This window comes from Ambystoma mexicanum, chromosome 11 (assembly GCF_040938575.1).
Source record: "Ambystoma mexicanum isolate Mex_15411 chromosome 11, UKY_AmexF1_1, whole genome shotgun sequence".
NCBI classification, from domain to species: Eukaryota; Metazoa; Chordata; class Amphibia; order Caudata; family Ambystomatidae; genus Ambystoma; species Ambystoma mexicanum.
Window position 1 is genome coordinate 164,889,897 of NC_090934.1, and position 20,600 is coordinate 164,910,496.

Genomic DNA, 20,600 nt, shown 5'->3' on the forward strand with positions numbered 1-20,600 from the left:
TAAAACACTGAAGGACCGCTGAATTGAAGTTTGCCCATTGCGGACGCTGATCGTCCCATTGCAGAGCAGGAGCCCCCAGACGTCCTCCCTCTTGTCCCCACGGCTGAGGCCCAGGAACAACAGGATCTGCAGAGCTGCACAGGAACAGAAGCCAACTGGGACCATTTCTTCTAACCAAAGGTACTGTACAGTCTACCTCTTGTTGTGTAGCCTTACTTGCTCTCAGTTGAGACCTGTCTTGGTTACCCTGTAGAAGCTATGCCTTTCACAAGCCTCCCAGCTTGTGGCCCTTCAATTGTTCTATTTTCTACAAACAATTCTGAAAACATTGTGCAAGACTTTTTACCTACCTGCAAAGAAGATCTCCAGCTCACCTTGACATTGTGCAATTAACATTGGCTGTCCTGGCCCTGCGAGACACTTCTTTACCTCTGACTCTGTGCTTTATCTTTTCCCCCAGGAAAGGGCCAATTTACTGAAGGAAAGGTTTCAAAAGTACTTACCTGTTTATGAATTATTTGTTAAACTTTGTTTTATTCCTCGATTCTATCTTTTACACCAAACTCAGTATTGCTCTAAATGTACCAGTGATAAATTAATGTCCACAGTGTCCTAGCTATTAAGTCACCTAAGGGTGTAGGAAGTGTCTGTGTGCCAGCCCCAAAAGGTATCATCTGATTTAGAGAAGCTGAGAGCGTGTTTTGAAGTGTATTTTAATTGTTACATAGATATTGCTCCCTTCTTAAGAAGGCTTATACAACTGACTGTGAAATCAATTATTGTTTTATCAAGAAGAGTGTAAGTGTCTGTTTAAATAACTGTACTGTGAAACTCTGTGTCACAACATTACTGCTCACATTGACCCCTCTTGAGATAAGCCTGGCTGCTCGACCACACTACCAACTAATTCAGACTTATACCAAAGGCAGGGTGCCATTGCCAGGAGGTCAAGGTTATTGTAGTGCACCCAAAGGGTACTGCATATGATCTTGCATAACAGTATAGATCCCTTGAGTCTAATAATAAGGTGCGCTAAAATTAAGGGTTTATCCTTTTTTTTAATCTTTTCGCGTCATTGTGAAATGCACACAAATATTAGCCCCATTGATGCTATGCATGTACATATAGGGAATATTTGCTACTATATCAGAAATCATATACCGAGAAGGGGCAACATCTAAAGTATCTTTTTCTATTAGCTGTAACTCACTCAGGAGGAACACTAGCTCACTGTGCCATACCAGAAGAAAATATCCATTTGTCTACCAGTCTGAAGCCTACGATACGGTTAGCACAGCCGGAACCTCTCGGATCAAGAGCACCAATGGTATCTCAGATGCATGTTTCCGCTTGGTTGTGTTTCATCAGTGAGGTGCGGCAGCGGTACGGCTGCCCCACTAGACAAACCGATATTCTCCTCTGGTAAGGCACAGGCCTGAAATGTGATCAAGACTGCCCCCAGTAAGGTACAGGCCTGAAATGTTATCAAGACTGCCCTCTGGTAAGGCACAGGCCTGAAATATGATTGAGACTGCCCTCCGGTAAGGCACATGCCTGAAATGTGATCGAGACTGCCCCCCAGAGTGGATTGGAACTTGCAGATCAAGCTATTTTAGTTTGAAATTCTTCTCATTAGAGGATTACTCAAGGTTGGCTCATTTTGAATCACTTGGGGGGGGGGGGGGTGTTCACCCTAAGAGAGTTGGGACTAGGGACAAAGAAATCTTGCTCTCTGTGCCTAGAGACAACTTCACCTCCATGATGGGACCCAAGGAGGTAGAAACAAGTGTCGTAGACACTCGTGCTCAGAGGACATTTGCCTGCCATTTCAGGCCAGGCTGCCCCTATAAGCGTGATCAGACCGATTTGCAAAAGGGATATTCTCCGCTGGTGTTGCACAGAGAGCTAAAATGTGATTGAAATCCTCAAGGGTGGGGCACACCCCATAGATCTGAGCTTGTATTTGTGCTCATTGGATGAGTTCTAACTCTTGGGGCTCACATTTCTGAAATCACCTTGCAGAAGATCACTGGCGAATATTTGAGTCACATTTGACATTCCTTGAACATACTTTTGGCTGACTTTGGTGCATACCTCGTAGGGGTACTACAACCCAAACTTCAACCACGCTCGATTTCAAGACAAATGGCAATAGAATAATTCCTACGGCTTTTATCCGAGGATTAATGCTCAATTGCTAATTGTAGGTGGAAAAAAAAATCATTTGATCATGTCACCAATATTGGTAGAATTTAAAGTAAACCTTTCCAGTGGTTAGCAGATGACTAGAAGCGATGAAGTCTTAAGGCTGGGAATTCCACATGAAAAACGAGAAACCTTCTTAGAGTTTTTCTCATTAGGCACCAGTGCTGTGGATTTCCTTCCGTAACCGTGTTTAGGCCCCACACTACTAAGCTTCCGTGGGAACAACAGATATTATTCATTAAATAAGTGCGCAGTTCTGATTTCATGCTATAAAGAAATATTTTAGGTGGTTCGTTGGCTGGTTTATAGGTTATTTGGGGGTATTTACGCTGTTGTTTCCCTCCACCCTGAATGTTCTAGGCTTTATTGTAGCTTTGGGTGCTTGAAAAACGTTTATTTTGAAAATTGGTGCATTTTTATTTAATATTTGGTAAGCTGCTCAGATACTCCTCGGGGCTTGGGTTTGAGCTGTTCATTTACTCTCTTGAATGTATATTGGACGCAGCCCCAGTAATCTAATCGACAACATGTGGTACTAGTATACTCGACAGGGCTTTTTTTTTTTTAAATTGCTTTCAATCTGGAGATCGCAAAAGGTACAACCTTCTAACCAATGTTGAAGACTTAAAAAAGCAAATTATTCTGTTTGTGACATATCCTATGCATAGCCTTACTGGCTTGATGAATAAGACTGGAATTTCTAGTGTTCATTTTTGGTTGAGTACAGAACCGTTTCTCAGAGTGAGAACCTATTGTGGGGTTTCGTTAATAGTTTTTGGTCAAGCTGCTTGCCTTACTGGGTCAACATACTAACATTGGGGGGTGATTAACTAAGCTTTTCACTTGCCGGTACAAACCTTGCCAATGTTAATATGGATGCCTAGTATGGCGTTCGGTGAAGGTCATTCCATTCAATTGCTGCCAGATGTTGCCTTTCTAGAACAAAAACGGCAAATCTTCCGAACCGAGTTGACACCCAGGGTGGAGGGTGGGGGGCGGGAGGGAGAGTATTAAGTGAATATGTCCTTCAGGGATATATGTCCTAGTACAGGACTTGTTTCTTGCATCCAGTCACAAGTGCAGCGATTCAAGATCAAAAGGAATAGGTTTTGGACTTTGCAGGTAGAGAAGCAGGCATGCACCTGCACTACAAGAGCACTCTGAAGATGATACATCACAAATGTTGGGAGCCCATAGAGCATTCGTTACACATTCGAGATGCGACAGCACAAGTAATAGGGTGGTCACAGTGGAAAGATCAAGAAGGGCACGTTTCTGTAGGATTCTGTTAGGGATTACAGTCGCACTTGAAGACCCAGATCTAGAACTTTGGCATAGTAGGGAACATAGGTTCTTGGGAGCATGACTTAAATGCAGGACTGGTGATGCAGAAATAGAACACACAATGTGTTTTTACAGAGATGTGACCTAGACATCAAGATGGACTGAAATTGATCCAATGCCATCTTTTTTGATTGTCTGTACAGGGCTATGTAGAGATTGCTGATGCTGAAATTCTATGAAAGCAAGTGTTCATTTAAAAAAGGTTCATTTCATTGGTTTCACATACCTCAATCTCTCGGATACTGTTGGAGGAGTAGTACAATCCAACCCCAACCCCAATGAATGCCAATCCAGAGATGAAGAAAATTGGCAGGACGATGCTGGCGGATAGGAGCGGCTGCCATGCAGGAAGCCTCTGTTGCGTGAAGGCTGTGTTATCAGGACTATTTTTCAGAGCAGGAGTATTTTTGCTTTTGGACATGTCAGAAACAATCCCTAAGGGAAGAAAAAAACCAACAAAAAGTTAATGCTCCATTTATTTCAGAGGTATATCTCTTGAGAAGGGGTATGTAACCTTTGCTTCTCCAGATGTGTTGGGCTGCAACCAACTCCCCATCAGCCCTAGCCAGCAGTCAGTGGTGAGGGATCATGAGAGTCAGTCCAAAACATCTGTTTGAGCCAAAGCTCGCAGACCCCTGCTCAAGGCAAAGACATATACTGCCCACATGCAAAGTGCCATTTAGCGGTAGCATCCCCTTAATTAATGCACTTTGACTGGATTTATGTGCTGTGCAATTATGTATTCACAAATGCATCAATGATCCAGTTTAATGCAAAGGTCTTCGAAAAAACATTCCGGTCCTGCGCAGCGCCATCCTTTACCTCAGAAATCGTACAGGGAAGTAGGCTGCTCAGGGTACACAACTCTCTGCAATTCTGAAGCAATCTAGACTTGTATTACTATGAAAATTGATCATAGTTAATTTGACAAACGGGAAATATTGAAACAAATACATGACTATGATAATAGCACTATTTTCATGTTATTCAATTAATTATGCAATTCTCTCTAAACTAAAAGAGTATACTAAATCAAAATCTCGAAACTAAAGATTTTGAAATATTTATTATTTGTTATATGATTATGATATGATTGGTTATTTATAATGCTCTTAATACCCAGAAGTTTCTAAGTGCGGACCCGGGGAACAAACATGTGTTGCTCCCCGTCTTCTTGCTTCCAAGGCGAGTGCGTTGCCCCTGAGCTATCCTCCCGAGATTTTATAGCTGGACTAAATTATTTTGTCATTTGTTTTGAAAGAAATGCAAAATGTCACCCCTGCTTGTAACACAAGTCCTTCTTATACAATATTATAAAAGCAAATCTTTTGACAGTACTTTAATATATGTTAATAACTGGCCCCTCTGCCACCACCGACTTCTGTACCCCTCCTCGGAAGACATTAAAAAGTGGCAACCTGCTCCACTTAGTTACCGTCAACTTTTGCTCTGCAGTCAAACACTCCCCTGAGATCTGCCACCTTCTTGAAGACCTCAACGTCCTCACTGTCAGTGAGTCGTGGTTCACTGCCAGCTCTATCACAGGTTTTGACACTCTCCTCCCCGAGGACTTCAAAATCAAAATCAGGGCCTAACCGGTCCGGGGTGGCGTGGCCCTGATCTTCCCAGAGTGGGTCCCTGCTACCATCATACCCAATCAGGCCTACTCCACTTTTGAATGCCTCATATGCAGGCTTGGTGTCACTCCTGTCGTCTATCTGATGCTTGCCACCATCTACAGGCCCCCTGGCCAAGTGTGCTTCTTCATCTCAGCGTGGGCTGACCTCACTTCTCTCCTGGCCTCTACCCCCAAGCATCTCCTCCTCGAAGACTTCAATATTCACCTTGACTCCCCTGATGCAGCCTCTGGACATTTCCGCAACCTCCGAGACTCTCTTTGCCTCTCCATTCTTCCCTCTGGTCCAACACACTCAGCCGGACACACCTTGGATGTTCTCATCTCTGCAGACATCCCCATCTCCAACCCTCTCATTACTCCTCTCTCCTGGTCTGATCATTCTCTTGTGTCCTCTCACCTTGACCTCCTGTGTCCCCTGGCTAAGCCCCCAGCTGCACTGCTAGTCTCCTTCTCGGTCATTCGGCCCATGAAGTGAGTGTCAGTTGCTGCTTTTGCCGCCACCTTCACTCCCCCTCCTACTCCTGCCTTCGACTCACTGTGACACAGCCCTTACTAACCTTCAACTCTCCATCTCCAACACTCTGGACATCCTTGCTGAGGTCATGAGGCTCTGCAGGACATCTGCCTCCAAGTGCATCTCCTGGTATGACTCCAACCTGGGCTCTCGGAAACACAAGTGCAGAGCAGCTGAGCGGAAGTGGCGGGCTTCAAGCACATCCTCTGACAAACTGGCCTGCCGCCTGCTCCAAAGGCAATCCAGACTTCCACCTTCTTGAAGAAGAGAGCCTATAGCCATGCCTACATCCCTGGGGCCACTAACGCGGCTGAACTAAAATTGGCAAGGAACTAACTCGACAATCCTATCGCAGCCTCCATTTTTCCTCGGCCTTCCCTGGACCTCTGCACTACTCTGGCCTCTCACTTTATTACTAAAACTCTGGACATCCTTTCCTCTCTCTCCTCTACACCCTACTCTTCTCCCTCATATTCTGCCTCACCCGCTCTCAGGCCTCCCTTGGCGCACCCCCCGCCGCTTCCCGCCTACTCTCCTCTTTCTCTCCCATTTCACCGGATAAGATTTCTAGACAAGTACACTCATCTAAACATGTGCTCACCTGCTCCTCCAGAACTATCAAGGACAACAGTGTCTCCCTTGGTCAAGCCTTGGCTGATTTCTGCAATCACCCCTTTGCCACTGGATCCCTGCTGGCACTCAAGAACTCCCTTGTGCACCCTCTCCTCAAAAAGCCTTCTGCCGACTCTTCTTGTCTGGCTAACTACCGCCCTATCTCCACTACCCTCTTCCTGCGCAATTTCTTGGAAGCTACCCATCTCCCAGCTTATCCGCCACACTGAATCTGTTGATTGTCTCCACGACCACTAGTCTGGCTTCATAACTGCCAGAGGCACAGAAACTGCACTCTTCAACACCCATGAAGACGTGCCGTTTAATCTCGACTACAACGCTCCTTCTGTTCTCATCCTTCTTGAACTCTTTTCTGCCTTTGATACAGTCAATCATGCCACCCTTATAAAGCAGATCAGTGATACCCTTGGCATCACAAACTTGGCTCTGGACTGGCTGACTGCCTTCCACTCTGAACGACCTTCCCAGGTTCAACTGGGCCCATTTCTCTCCTCCATCTCACTCTCCACCAGTGGTGTCCCTCAGGGCTCCATTCACTCACCCTAGCTTTTCAACATCTACCTTGCCCCCTAGCCCATTTGATCTCTGCCTACTCTCCTAACTTCCAGTGTTATGCAGATGACCTACTACTCTCCTTCAAGCTTCCCTCCTTGGCTCCTCCTCTTCCTCTCTCATACCCGACTGTCTGCTATTCAGGCATGGTGCACTGCTAACAATCTCTGCCTGAATGCCAGAAAGACCAAGATCCTTCTCATTGGGATTCCAGCTCCCTCCTTTCCCCCTACACTCTGGCCACCCTCCATGGGCCCACTCCCCTCACCCTCCTGTGAGGCAACAAAACCTTGGTATCATCTTCGTCTCCTCTCTCTCCTTCTCTCCTCACATCACAAACCTTGCCATGAAGGCTCCCTTTCAGCTTCACTTTCCCATAGGCCTTCTTCCATTCCTCACCTTCTCCCAGAAGCTCAGCATCTCCAGAGCTCTGGTCCTCTCCAGGCTGGACTTCTGTAACAGCCACTTCCTCAACCTACCTAACTTTTCCCTTCGCCCCCTTCAACTAATCCAGAATAGGACTAAAATACTTATACTTGGCCTCAAGCCCAGGGACCGCATCTCTCCAGCCCTAAAATCTCTCCACTGGCTCCCGGTTGCTACAAGGATCAAGTTCAAAACCCTCTGCATTAGCCACAAGGCTTTCTGGGGCCTGGGACCCAGCTAAATCCAACTATCTCTCCCTAAATACCTCCCTGCCAGAGCCCTTTGCTCTTCTGAGAGTTGGACCTAGAAAACCGGACGCTTCTCCAAGCAGAGAGTGGGGGGAGGTGGGGGAGGTGGGGTGGTAGATCTCTCTCCTCTGCAGGTGCCTCCCTGCGGAATGCCCTCCCTGACCCTCTCAGACTTGCGCTTGATCTTCCTAGGTTCCGGAAGCTTCTCAAGAACCTCCTTTTCTCTTCCTCCTTCCCTCTCTCCCTCCTCTGCTAATTTGTTTTCCCTCTGATACTTGACTGGCTGCCTGGTTCCTTCAGGCAACCACCAGGTCCCCCCTACCAGTCTCTCCCTGCACTTGGTCTCCTTGAACCAGTCACCCTCAACCCCCCCAAACCTCCAACCTGTACTTGCCCTTCTGGGCTCCCTCCCCCTGCACTAGCCTGGCTGGGCCTGTACCCCCTTAGCTCTTGCAACCCGTTCCTTGCACTTAGCACTTGGACCTATTTGCCCTGAACACTCTTCCCCCTGGGCTCTGTCCACCTGGCCTCCCTGGGCACTCACTTAAACCTCCTGCACTTCCCCCACAATGCTGCTCCTCCCTTCTCCAATGCACTTCTATTACAGCCTTTGCACAATCAGAATGTCACATGGCCTGGTAGGCCCGTTTCTGCCCCCCCCTTGTCTTGTTGCGACTTGAAACACATTGTGTATAGGCAATACATATTGATTTTCTCAAAACTAGAGATTTAGGAACCTGAAATAACGTATACCTCGAGATAAAAATACATTTTGGGGGGTTTTATGGGGTACATTAGGAGATGAAGGAGTTTCACAGCCATACCATCAGAGTCCACAATACAAGTGGGAGGTTGCGAGAGTATCAAGAGTCGCCAACGGAAAGTTAGAGCTAAATTGAGACTTGTACTGAGCCATCAATGAAGGAAAATTAGACAGATATTGAATCGTGAAAGGAAGATGAAGGCTGTATTGAGTCACCATCTTATCATTAACAGAAGTCTGACCTTCATGCGAACATCCCCCTTGATTGAATGGAAGAATGAATTTGTACGGAGGCCGCAGTTAATCATTGATTGCAAGAAAGTCTGAGACACTGGATTTTCAGCGGATGGAAAGAAAGGCTGAGAAAGCTTATCGAGAATATGGACTGGACCTCCTAAGGAACCCACTGACAAAGGAGAAAGGATAGACCATGAAAGGTTTCTTGGATCCTTCAACTGCCGGCCGAAAGAAAGTGGCAGATGGATTGAAGGAGACCGAGGATGAATCACTCTGATTCTGAGCCAGATACCAAAACTTTTGAAAAGGAGAAAGACCTAGTGCTGAATCCCGGCAAAATAAAATAAAAATTAAAAAACCTTACTGCAATTTATTTGATTATACTAAAAAGTGAGACCGCCTTTCAAAGATCTTGAGGCCTTCATTAATTTAGTGATTTTATTATCATATTGTGCCTATCATGGCAAATTGCTTCATGGTGCCATATTCTAAAGGGTTGGGGCTGGGGGGACCGCAGGACAGTTGGCTAATAAGCCCGAGAAAGGAGCAGGTTGGGAGTGACGGGTGAGAGGAAACTATCCAACCATCCACAGTAATATTTAAACATTCAAAGGAGACTAAATGCAGTTAATACACAGGCTTGTCACATATTTTCTTTTCCACCACATCCATTGGACTCCATTTCATTGACTAGATTACATATTAGGTGCATTAAAGAAGGGGTAGCGCGAGTGGAGGCAAATTCTTGGGAACACAGGATAAGACAGTATTGGCGAAATGCGCATGAAAATAGACGTCTCAGAAAGGTAGGCAGGAAGGTAGGTGTGGCTAACAGGCAAGTAAATTGCATTTAGAAAGTAGTAGGTCTGGAGTGTGGGGGGGTGACATTACAATAATAGGTTAAGTTTTGGGTTACTGAGGGTACCCCAGGATGTGTTGGCCCAGCTATGGGTTAGTCACACATAAGCAATAGTGAAAATGCTGGCAGGGCTTTTGATTGGCTGAGCAGAATACTGTTCCCAATGCAGCTTGGTCCTCCCTCAATTATGTGAATGGGCTCCATGTTAAAGATAAATACTCAATGTTACAAATAGTATCTTGTACTGGGGATTACTCAGGTTGTCTTATGAAGCGGAGCCGAGCGGACAGTAACTTGTGGTCCGGCATGTTCAGCAGTTTCTGAGAGCAGCCACTTGGCACTGGGGTCCAGAGGAGGCCAGGAGTTCCAGTGTTAGTCTCTAGTGGCATTGCAGGGGAAGCTGTGGGACTACCATCATTCAAGGAGAACCACTCTGGAGCGACTGTCGAGGTGTTGTTGCTGGAGGAAAAACTGTTGGAGACAGGGTGTGCTGAAAGCTGTTCATATCATGGGAGGTACAAACGCAGCTCAAACAACGGCAATTAGGAAAAGCCATTATGGCCGTGTGTAAGTTAATTCAAGGTTCTTTGCAGTTGTATGTATCCATACACACTGCCATGCCGAACCGCCAATAACCAAATCAGGTATTATTGACTGCTAACTGCCCCATTGGTCAATCATTAGGCCCTCAAGACTGGTTAAGTCACTTAAATCCCTTTTGCACCAGAATATATCCTCAACCACAAACATTATGGTTACTATTGCCTTTCACCCTCGATTCATTACCCAGAATGGCGCATCTTGCTATCTTTTGTATATTCGGTGTTATTTCCTCGGGGAGGCGGGTTGTGTAGCGTTTTTCGATTTCTTTTTTTGCAGATGTTGTGTTTAATTAAAGTACATATTTTTGTATAGATCCTCCATTGAACATTCCTTTATCTTGGACGTTTATCTTTCGCCGTTTGGGTTGCTCCTGGCTCACATTCACGCCCCTCGAGACTCTGCCAAGTTACCACAAAAGGTGAAGGAAGTAGATCGCTTAGCAGTGCCGGTTTCACCTTCATGATTGGGAGCACTTGTTTGGTAGCAGTTTCAAGATTGAGAAGGCGGTTTGGTCACTACTCATCCTTGAACTCTTGCAGGGCAGAAGACATTTCATCACAACCAGACTTGAATATTTGTATACAGTCCCGTTCTGGAAGACCATGTGAAGGTGTAGCCAGCATTTACAAGAAGGCATTGCAGATTAGGAAATGACCTTCTCCCTCAATCTCATCCACCTGAACCATGTTAATGAGATTAGTGCAGGTGAAAACATTTAGCACTCTTTTACTATGAATATATCAGAGCACCCAACAACAAATACAATTGTGGGAAAATTAGTGGAAGTAGCACCTCTGAATTAGTATAATCCGATCCCTACTTGTTCAATGTTGGCAACCTAATAAAACAATTTGGAGAAGTTCTTTTATTCAGTTTGCTGCGCAGAGGCTCCGATTTCCTGATTGCGTAACAAACTGCTCAACATTAAGACACTTCTTTGCTTAAAGCACTTATGGGGTACTCCATTTGCTCTTCGTCCATCCATATAGCGGAAACATCCTTATTCCATTTCAAAAAGAATATTTCATTCACAATCTGTTTTCTATTTCCATTAATCTTTTCTCAATCGCCAACACGTGTTTTGAGCTCTCGGCTCTTCTTCAGGGAATATATCCTAATGTGGTTAGTAACATAAAAGCGCTCTTTCCAAAGTAAAAGCCTTCACCAATTACCATGTTCATTTTATTTGTGCATGGAGCTCAAACCCGGAACCTAAGAAGTCCTTATATTTGGAAATGTAGGTGACCTTTTAGTGAGACAACATAACATTCTAATGCTGTACAATTATTAATCTCATCTCTCTCTGGCAGATCAGATCTCCTTTGTTACCGATGGTCACTGCACCTACACACCAGGCAGGTCACATGCACAATCAGCTTTATTACTTTGCAGTAAAGATTATTGTAGTATAGCCTATTCCTTTAACATAGTTACATCTTTTTGGGGTCCCTTTTAGGGGACAGGAAAGCTCCACTCAAACAGGTAGAAAGCCGGCACTAGAATCTGGCTGGTCACGACACTGGAAACTTAAGAAAACCTCCAAAAGCTTTTTCAGCGGGCGGCCACTTGTGACGATTTGCACAATCCAAATGATATAGTAGCCTCATATATATGTTATTTGGCTTTTATACTGCGCACATTACCACCACAGTGGTCAAAGTTCCAAAACCTTGCCCATATGGTTGAAACGTAACCCAAACCAGGGTGTAAAAGAGACCGTTGTTTGCGGGGTGAAAACGACACAGGGAACATGTACGTGGGAGCAAGTCAGAGAACAAAGCAGTCAGACATGGGTCACACAAAAAGGGAAAGAAATCATAAGCAAGAGTCCCTGTGTGTTGTGGGGGCTTACAAAAATAAATGGGCATGTTATGTTAAAAGGTACTTATATAGCGCACTGTCACCAATGGAATTGGTCCCCAGGCGTTCTGGAGGATCTGTAAACAGGACGGAGGGTGGGTAGGGTTAGTCGGGAGGAGGGGAGTGGGAGAGGTGGTATGGTGATGGCAGCTTCAGCTCGGTATACACAGAGTGCTGGGTGCAAGTATCGGATCGGCGAGACCTTGTGTGCTGTAGGTTCTGTTTATGTGTTGTGATGCAGTGTGGTAAAGTGTGTGTGTGGATTGCTGGGAGAGCAATGGTTGTGTGAGTTTTGTGTGGGTTGAGTATGAAGAAAATTGAGGGTTGGGTTAGTGGGGTCTGTATCCTGATTCAAGTACGTCTGGTTCTGTTTGAGCTGCATCCCTGTGGGTGGGGTTGTTGCTGGTTCCTTATAGGCCGCCTCGCTGTGGTGGTGCTGAGCGGATCCAGCAGTGTCATAGTGAGTATTGTATGGAGTGATGGGTGTGTCTGAACCTTTTCTTCAGGTATGGAACTGGGTTGGTTCTATCTATTCTCTTGTTATCTAATGTGACACTGGTCAGTTGAAGCGTTGAATGTTTCAGGGTCAGAGTGCTGTTGATGAGGCGTCCTAGTGCATCAGTCTTGGTCAGCCTGTGTATTCAGTCGTTAGTTTCCTCCTACCATGACTATCTTTCAGTTAGTTCTTTGGTTTCTGTGGGGTGACTTCCTTAGGGCTATTGTTTGGTTGTAGTTTTTGTGTGATGGCGCATTGTGCTTCCCGCTATATCTTGATGAGCATTGTGTGATGTGGGTGCTTGTTTCTGTTTCTCACCCTCTAGATTGGAGCTAATGGTACAGGGTTTCCTATTCCCTTGCTATCTGCCGTGATTAGGTCGGTTGGGAATGGCTATAGTTTAGGGTCAGGGTCAAATTGTTGAGTCGTCCTGGTGTTTCTGTCTTCGCCTTGCTATGTATTCGGTCTTTGGTCCTATGACGGCTGTCTCTCGGTTAGTCGTTTGGCATGTCCTGGAATATTTTTCTGTCGATTGCTTGGTATGGATCATGGTCTGTCTCTTCGTTCATCGATTTTAGTTGTGTGTGCCCCTGTGGCCGGTCTTTCTAGTTATGATGTGAAGAGACACATTTTGAGTAGTTTCCTGAATAGTAGGTGGTTTCTTGTGTTACGTATGTACTTTGGAAGGTCGTTCCAGGTATTCGGCCCTTTGTGAGAGAAGGAAGATCCTCAGATCCTCAGAGTTTTCTTTTGTTGTAGGGTTTCGGTTCCAGGCCGATGTCAATGCTTGATCTGAGCATTCTTGTTGGTTGATGTAGATGCAGTTTGTCTCCCAGGAACTCAGCGCCTTGGTTGTGTGCTGCTCTATGCGTGATGCACATTGTTTTGAATGTTATTTGTTGTTTTATTGTTAGCCAATGTAGTGTTTTCAGCGCTGGTGTGGTGTGTTCTATTCAGGTTCAGAAGCAGTCTGGCTGCCGCATTTTGTATGCGTTGTAGTTTTTTTAAAGTCGTTCAGGCATACCCAAGTATAGGCTGTTGACGTAGTCCACTCGGGACATGACAAGGGCGATGATGGTGGTTGTTTTGTTGGCGAATGATAGGAACGGTAGGATCATCTTTGCCACTTGTAGGAGAAAGAAGCATTTCTTTAGAAGAGCGTGAGATTATTGTCCATCAGGACACCCAGGATTTTTACAATCGGCGAGGGTGCTGTTGTTGTCCCGAGTTCCCTTGGCCAAGGGATGAAGTGGTTTTCTCCTCCATTTCTTGTGACAATCATTATTTCTGTTTTTCCTGGGTTGATATTGGGGCAGTTGGAGTTCATCCAGATGAATACATTGCGGAGGCAGTTTCCTAGCGTTGAGTCTATTTCCAGGTTGTCTTGTATTTTTTTGAAGATTATTTGTGTATCGTCGGCGTAGTTGTAGCAGGTGAGGCTGTGACTTTTGATGATTCTGATAAGTAGATATAGGTAGATGTTGAATAGTAGCGGGGTGAAGGATGATCCTTGTGGTACTCCACAGGTGGAATCTCTCGGGCTGGATTTGAAGGGTTTCATCCATACGGTTTCCGTTCTGTTTGTTAAGAAAGATTTGATCCATAGTAGAGTGGTGTCTGTTATTCCAAGTCCTTTCTAATCTCGTTATGAGGGTGTTGTGATCAACTGTGTCAAATTCTGCCGATAGGTCTAGGAGTATCAAGCCAGTGCTATTTTTGTGTTCCCTTATATTTTAGATTGTACATTTTTTTTTTGTTGTTTAAAACATAAACCTTGCTGGTCCTACCCATAAGTATCAGAGCGCTGCAAGAAGTTCAATGAGACGAGATTTAAAAGAAGTTACAATTTTTCATAACAGAATGGGCAGATCAGGATTGCAGGTCTGGCTGGTTTTCAAGTGCACCATATTAACCTATGAAAAAGAACTGGGGCAAAACTACACACAAATGGTTCACTCAAGAAGTGAATGCCTTGCATATCAAAATAACAAAAACAAACCTATTAAAACACTTGATAAAATCATACAATGCAGAGGACTGAGCCCTTTACAGAAGACCGCTGCAGTCATGCAAGTAAGAGGTAATGTATACAAAAAAACAACAATTTTTTATTACCCTTCTATTAAAAATGCATCCAATACAACCAATGAACCCTTTTCCTTAGGCGGAGTAAGACTCAGGCATAACAAAGGATATTAAGCCATCTCAATCATGGCCGAAGAGATTTCGAATTCTTTCATGTCCGAAACAGAAACAAAACCAGAGCAGTCTTAATCTCAGGTTCCTCTCAGATCTATTTAACTGCTCTAGCCAAAGAAGAGCATAGAGCTGCCAACCCAATTGGCGAAATCTTTTGAAGGTCTAACCCTAAAAAACGATCATATGTCTTAATTCTTCTGCACGATGATCAGACTCACTGGATGATTTCCATCCTGCAACGGTGCTTGCCTGATTGTCGGAACAGTAGCAGACCTATGAAAAAGCCTTTGTACACCCAGTAAAACATTCCTGGACCCATTACATCCTAATTATTACCATCACATTTCAGAGCTGATGTTTCTGGTGAAACAGCAGCAACATTTAACAACGGTGCAGCTTTGTCAATACGTGGACGAACGCTCACTCCCGGACCAACCTCGGGGTACTCACTGAACTTGTCACTACAACAGTTTCAGATAGTTTGGGAGGTGGAAATTCTGGAGTTCTGATCCTCTTGGAGCGTTCCGTGGCCTTCGACACTGTGGATCGCCAGACTCAATCCACAGGTTTTGCTCTTAAATGAATCGGAAACCCATCTGCTAAACCGAACGCAGGTAGTCCGAATGAACCCTTCCACTTCATCCGAAATGTTGGTTTGTGGAGTTCCTCAGGGCTCTCTCTCACCACTCCTTTTTAACATCTATGTGCGTCCCTTAGCAGTTATAATCTGACAAAGCGGTCCATTTATTTTGTACTATAATAATGACACGCAAATCTTTGTAAAACAGATGGCGAGAACTCCAACTATAGATCGTGGCGGGTGGGCAGATCAAGAACTAGATGGCGGGGACTGTCTGAAAATGAATCCTAGCAAGACAGAAGCGCTGGCCAATAATTCTAAGAGCAAAGCATGGAATTCTTTGCACTGGGTTGAAAGTTTTGGCGAGTGCCCCGCTCCATCTCCACCGGTTTCTTTCACCAGAGAACTTGGCCCTTTACCTTTCCTCTCCTTTTCCCATAATATTATTAATAATGCATTTCCTCAAAACTGAAATTTTGTTAAAAGATCTTCTGGATCTACAAGAAAAATCCATTAATCTCGTGCAGAACACAGCAGTGGCCAGGCTGATAAAAACAGCAAACCTAAATTTGATCACATACCACCTGGAGTGCCTTCCCTTCGCTGGTTAAAAGTAAGATCAACAGTTCACCATGTCTATGCCTGAGTTTGTCAGTAAAAAGAAGCATCTGCATGATTCACAGTAATGTGGACACTTCAGTTATTCCCCATTTTGGGGGATTGCCTATTACTGCATCTATGCATTACCCCCCACCCCCCCTCCCGGCCCGTGCCCCCATCTATTACAGTTACATCCGGAAAGAAACCTGCTTTAGATCAGAAAAAAAACAACTTGCATGTCTCTTTGGATGAACACCCTAGACTGAGCCATTGTCTCTCTCTTATATATATATATATTTTCCCCAAGGCCACAAACTTGTAGAAAACAGCAACACCTGAACAGACTGCCTTCCCGATTAGTGCGAGAGGCACGAAAGCGCTTGGAGGAGAGCATCATCTGGACTGTGGGATGATGATTGAGCTGGGAACCAGGGTGCACTTCTTTGTTTGTAGACATATTTGTTTTTGTAATAGAACCAAGAAGCCCATGGGCGAACGAGAGCGCTTTACAAAATGTACATGTCTCTTAAAATGAACATCCTAGATTGAGCCATTGACTATTTCACTGGATTTTTTTTTATAATTAGCACCAAGAAGCCCATGGGCGAACGAGAGCGCTTTACAAAACACACCAAAGCAAATCCTATCCCTCCAACCACTCTTCAATTGTTCTGCGTCTCTAGATGTTCTTCTAGCTTGATTTGATCAAATCAATCAATCATATGCGATCAACATCCGGCATGTAACCGTAGCAAATTAAAAAACTCCAGAAAGCGGGCTGGTACTTTGCAGAAAGGCAGGACTCGCCTAAAGGTGCATGGCAGTTCATTTCCTTATACCGGGCAAGGGCACACTGTTCTGGTAACACGAGCAGGGAAGGGCAGAAAAGCCAGTTTGTCCAGTTGTCAGTGTTCAATGTGTGTCTTTGAAACTACCCGGATAACAATAGCCGTGGAACTGACCACGATAGTTAGGACTGGCAGGGAACCAGCTTCGGATAGAACTTAGAAATACCATTTGATTCTCAAGATAAATAAATGTTACAAAAACCCTTTAATCTCTTAAACATGATGCTCCAACATGCTGCTGCCTCTGGTGGGGCACAATTGATCCTTTAAGCTTTAAATGCGGGTTTTCTAAAGGTATCACACACTTCCACCAAATGGCAACTCCACAGAATTAATCTGTGCAAAATGTTTCTCCACTTTTGTTTGCACCTCAAACAGGTAGATGGAAAATTGAGGTAGGGAGTATAGTAAGGGGGTCTGCGAGTGTCTCTCCCTTCTGTTTGGGGTAAAAAATAAAAATTTAAAAACAGCAAAATCAGATAAACAATTAGGTGAATTTGCCATTCAGTAAAAATACATAAATAAAATCGTCCTATGCAGTAAAGGAGATCTGACAGACAAAATGGAGGCATGAAACATGAACACCTCGCTGCTAGAAAGCCGTGCTAGCAGGAAAACCTGTGTTTTGGCAAAAGAGATTTCTAAGAGTACGTTTTTTATATATATATATATATATATATATATATCTCTCAGGCATAATATTGGGGATCGCAAGTGTCTGCCGAGTGATGGGGGTTAAGGCAGTAGAGGCAATCCATATGCCCGTCACCCTCATACACCTTCTTCAACCCACAAGTCGCATAGGGCCAGAAAAGAGACTTCTTCGGAGCCCCAGAAGCCAACTTAATACTCAAATAGCACACGCACGTGCAAAAACACGACAAACACGAGGTGATGCCAACAGTTTGGAGACGGTTGAAATCTGCAGGGAAGGGGCGGGGCTATTTATACCCTACGTCCTATTGGTGGGGACTAAAGCACCCAAAAAGGACGTGGATAGGGCACTAAAGTGTTATGGTTTTCCATAGGAAAACCCTAGGTTAAAGTGATCGAGGTTCGCAGCCTGACAACGGGGAATATTCACAGCATGTGAATCCATGAAAGATCCAATGCTGGAGAAGGACATTTCTAAGCTACAAGGTAGAATAATAAATGTCCCTGCCACAGACAGCACCTGGAGATCATGGAAATGGCAGCGGTGCAGGGTATAGAATAAACTGAACATTAACATCCGCAATGTTTTACAAGGATAATAATCTGAATTTGAAATGACTAGATTTGGACTAATTAGATATAACTTCTTTTTAAATAAATTTGTATTTAACACCAGGCCTATTTTGCAATGATCGAAAACTTTGCCTTTTAGATATGAATTTTAACTAAAAAACTAAGTTTAAATCCACATTTGGTAAACTCCAGTGCTTGCAGGGTTAGTTAACGTGACATCACTTTCTTTGTAAAATCAATGATCAGTTTGGACACAAAGAAAAGGAAAAAAAACGGTTGCGAATGATCTGTAGTTACATGGACCAGACCTCCTTTCAAGCATAATTAATACATTTTTAGGCCACACAGACAATACTCAGGCTCCGTTTGTGACTAGTTAGGGCCCCAACGTCGATGCAGCTGCCCAATCACAGCAGTGGGTCAAAGTAGAACGATTATCCAGGTTTTTTGACGACTACTTCCGGGTTGCTGATACCCAACTCAATGTTAAACATACAATGTCCAAATCAGCCCTGTATGGCTTCAACCCAGTGATACATTAGCGATACAGTAGCACTACTTGTCCAAACGGAAGTGGAAGTGACATCACACAGGATTTAAGCCACGAACGACAATACAGGTGGTGACATTGCAAGACTTTGGGGCTTTTGGGAGAGAGGGAGTGACATTACAGGCACATGCAACGCAATGGCGAGGTTACTTTTGTTCTTTTTTTTTTTTTAATCTTCCACTAAGATTCCGCTTTCCACCAACATCAAAAAGTGATGGATGAAATGTTTGAATGAATCATAAACCCTGAGGGATGAAATGTTTTGAATGAATCATAAACCCTGGTATTTCGCCTTTGCATATAAACCCTATCTCCAACGAGTAATACGGCCAGTTTTGGCCAGTTTTGGCAGAGTTTCGTGCAGAGTTTCAGTCTGCTGCAGTGCTCGAGGAGAGAGGAGCTGCTGCTACTTACTGCTTTGCTCGTTCTGTCCCGTTTCTCTTGTGGAACTGGAACTGTGGCTTTAAGGAAAGTAAGCCCAACCTTCCTTTAAAAACTCCGATCTAGCGCGGAGCGCGCGCGGAGTTTCGTGCAGAGTTTCAGTCTGCTGCAGTCCGCGGCAGGACGTCAGGAAGGTAAGACTTTACAACTCCATTAAACTCATGGATACGGGTCCTCAAACACGTTTTAAAGCAAAACAGGCTTCAACCGCATGCACCAGTGCTAAAATGAAACATCTGAAAGTTTTTGGAGTGCATGAAAGTTCTTTATGTGACACTTCTTTGTTAGCAAACAAAACATGTGAGCAGGAAGTGGGGAGGGGGTGTGAGCGATCGCGTGGTGAGGCTGTGGGTTCTCGAGCTCACGTCACTACCGCCCGCAGATTTGAACATTCCACGCATCCTCCTCCTACCATCCACATGCCTCCCCGACCACACACGTCCTCTGAAAGTACTAACGGTCCTGCAGCGCTCGCTTACTTGGCTGCCCGCTGTCTTCCTGAACCCTTGTTTATACAAACAGGAGCAAGGTCAATGGAAGAAAGGCCTTGGTCTCGGATGAGTGAATTACAGATGGCCGACATGGAAATCAATCCCGCGCCCACAATAGCCATCAGCACAGAGCCCATAATAACATCTAATCAGAGGCCATATGAAATGAAAAATAAAGAAAGCAAGTGTAGTAAAAACGAAGGAACTGAATCGTCAAAGAATGTCAGTGAAACAAGTTTTGCACGGGCACCAGGCTTGTTTGTCTCGTCCAGTCAGATGGACTTTTTTTGCAAAACAAACTCAATGGTGCTGACTGCAACACAAGTGAATCAAGAAGAGAAAAATGAGCTCATGGCATGCGAAACAGGTGGTAATATAAAAATACCAGCAGCGCAACAACTACAATCAGAAGAGGGAAGAACTGAAGCAGGCGAAGACCTGTTTTATTCTTCATTCGACGTGACGGATGCAGAATTACTAAACATGGACACATCACAAACTTCATCAAATCCCAAAATATTTAACTTCGACATCCACCAACAGGATCCATGTTGCAGTAATCGAGAAGATATTGCACGTTTAACTAGCTCAATACAACCGCTGCGACTCACGCTGCCTATTGAATACAGTTGCCATTCAAACACGACTCTGAAACAACAAGCGAGGTTGAAAGAAAAAAAAATGGAAGGCGAGAGAAAAGTGGCTCCACAAGTAAATGTAATGGAGAGTCTAAATTACAGTGGCATTGATTTAGCAGGTCGAGAGGCAAGACTTACCCTGAGACTACAAGCCGATTTTGAAAATATTAAAACGAAACTATCAGACAGCTATGCGAGTAAAATGAAGGACAACAAAAATAGCTGTAGAAATCCGGTACTTGCAGAGTCAGTAACTGACACAGACTCAAGCCGCGCAAACTTACAAGGTAAAGATCATTGTCAGCTGAACAAAGAATACACAGTGGATTCCGAGTTGAGTACTGTGAGGCCGGTACATCATCTCCCACAGATCCTTGCATTTGGCGAAAAACCTGGGAGCTCTCTTAGTGAATCACTCGGACATGGGAAGAAATGGCAAAATAAAGGGACAGAAATGCACCAAACTGTTCCACTCCAACTAACCATGGTGCAAGTGTAACCGCTGTGCATTTGCTAAAGCCTCAAGACTCACATCTGGTCTGCGACTGCATGGATTCAAAAATACCAGCCAAAGAAAAATCATCAAATGCTGCTGATAAGGAATATGGAGCAAAATCAAATCTATCTCTAGCAGCAGCAATCCAGAT

The 20,600-nt window shown here is 44.5% G+C and overlaps 1 protein-coding gene across 2 annotated transcripts in view; it reads right to left on the reverse strand.

Annotated features, from left to right (window-relative positions):
• TMEM30B (transmembrane protein 30B) overlaps nt 1-20,600 on the reverse strand; it is a 270,478-nt gene that overhangs the window by 202,708 nt on the left and 47,170 nt on the right. For both annotated transcript variants that reach the window (XM_069622706.1, XM_069622707.1), the window contains exon 2: nt 3,776-3,984. In XM_069622706.1, coding sequence (XP_069478807.1) covers nt 3,776-3,984 — 209 coding nt within the window. The remainder of the gene's footprint in view (nt 1-3,775; nt 3,985-20,600) is intronic.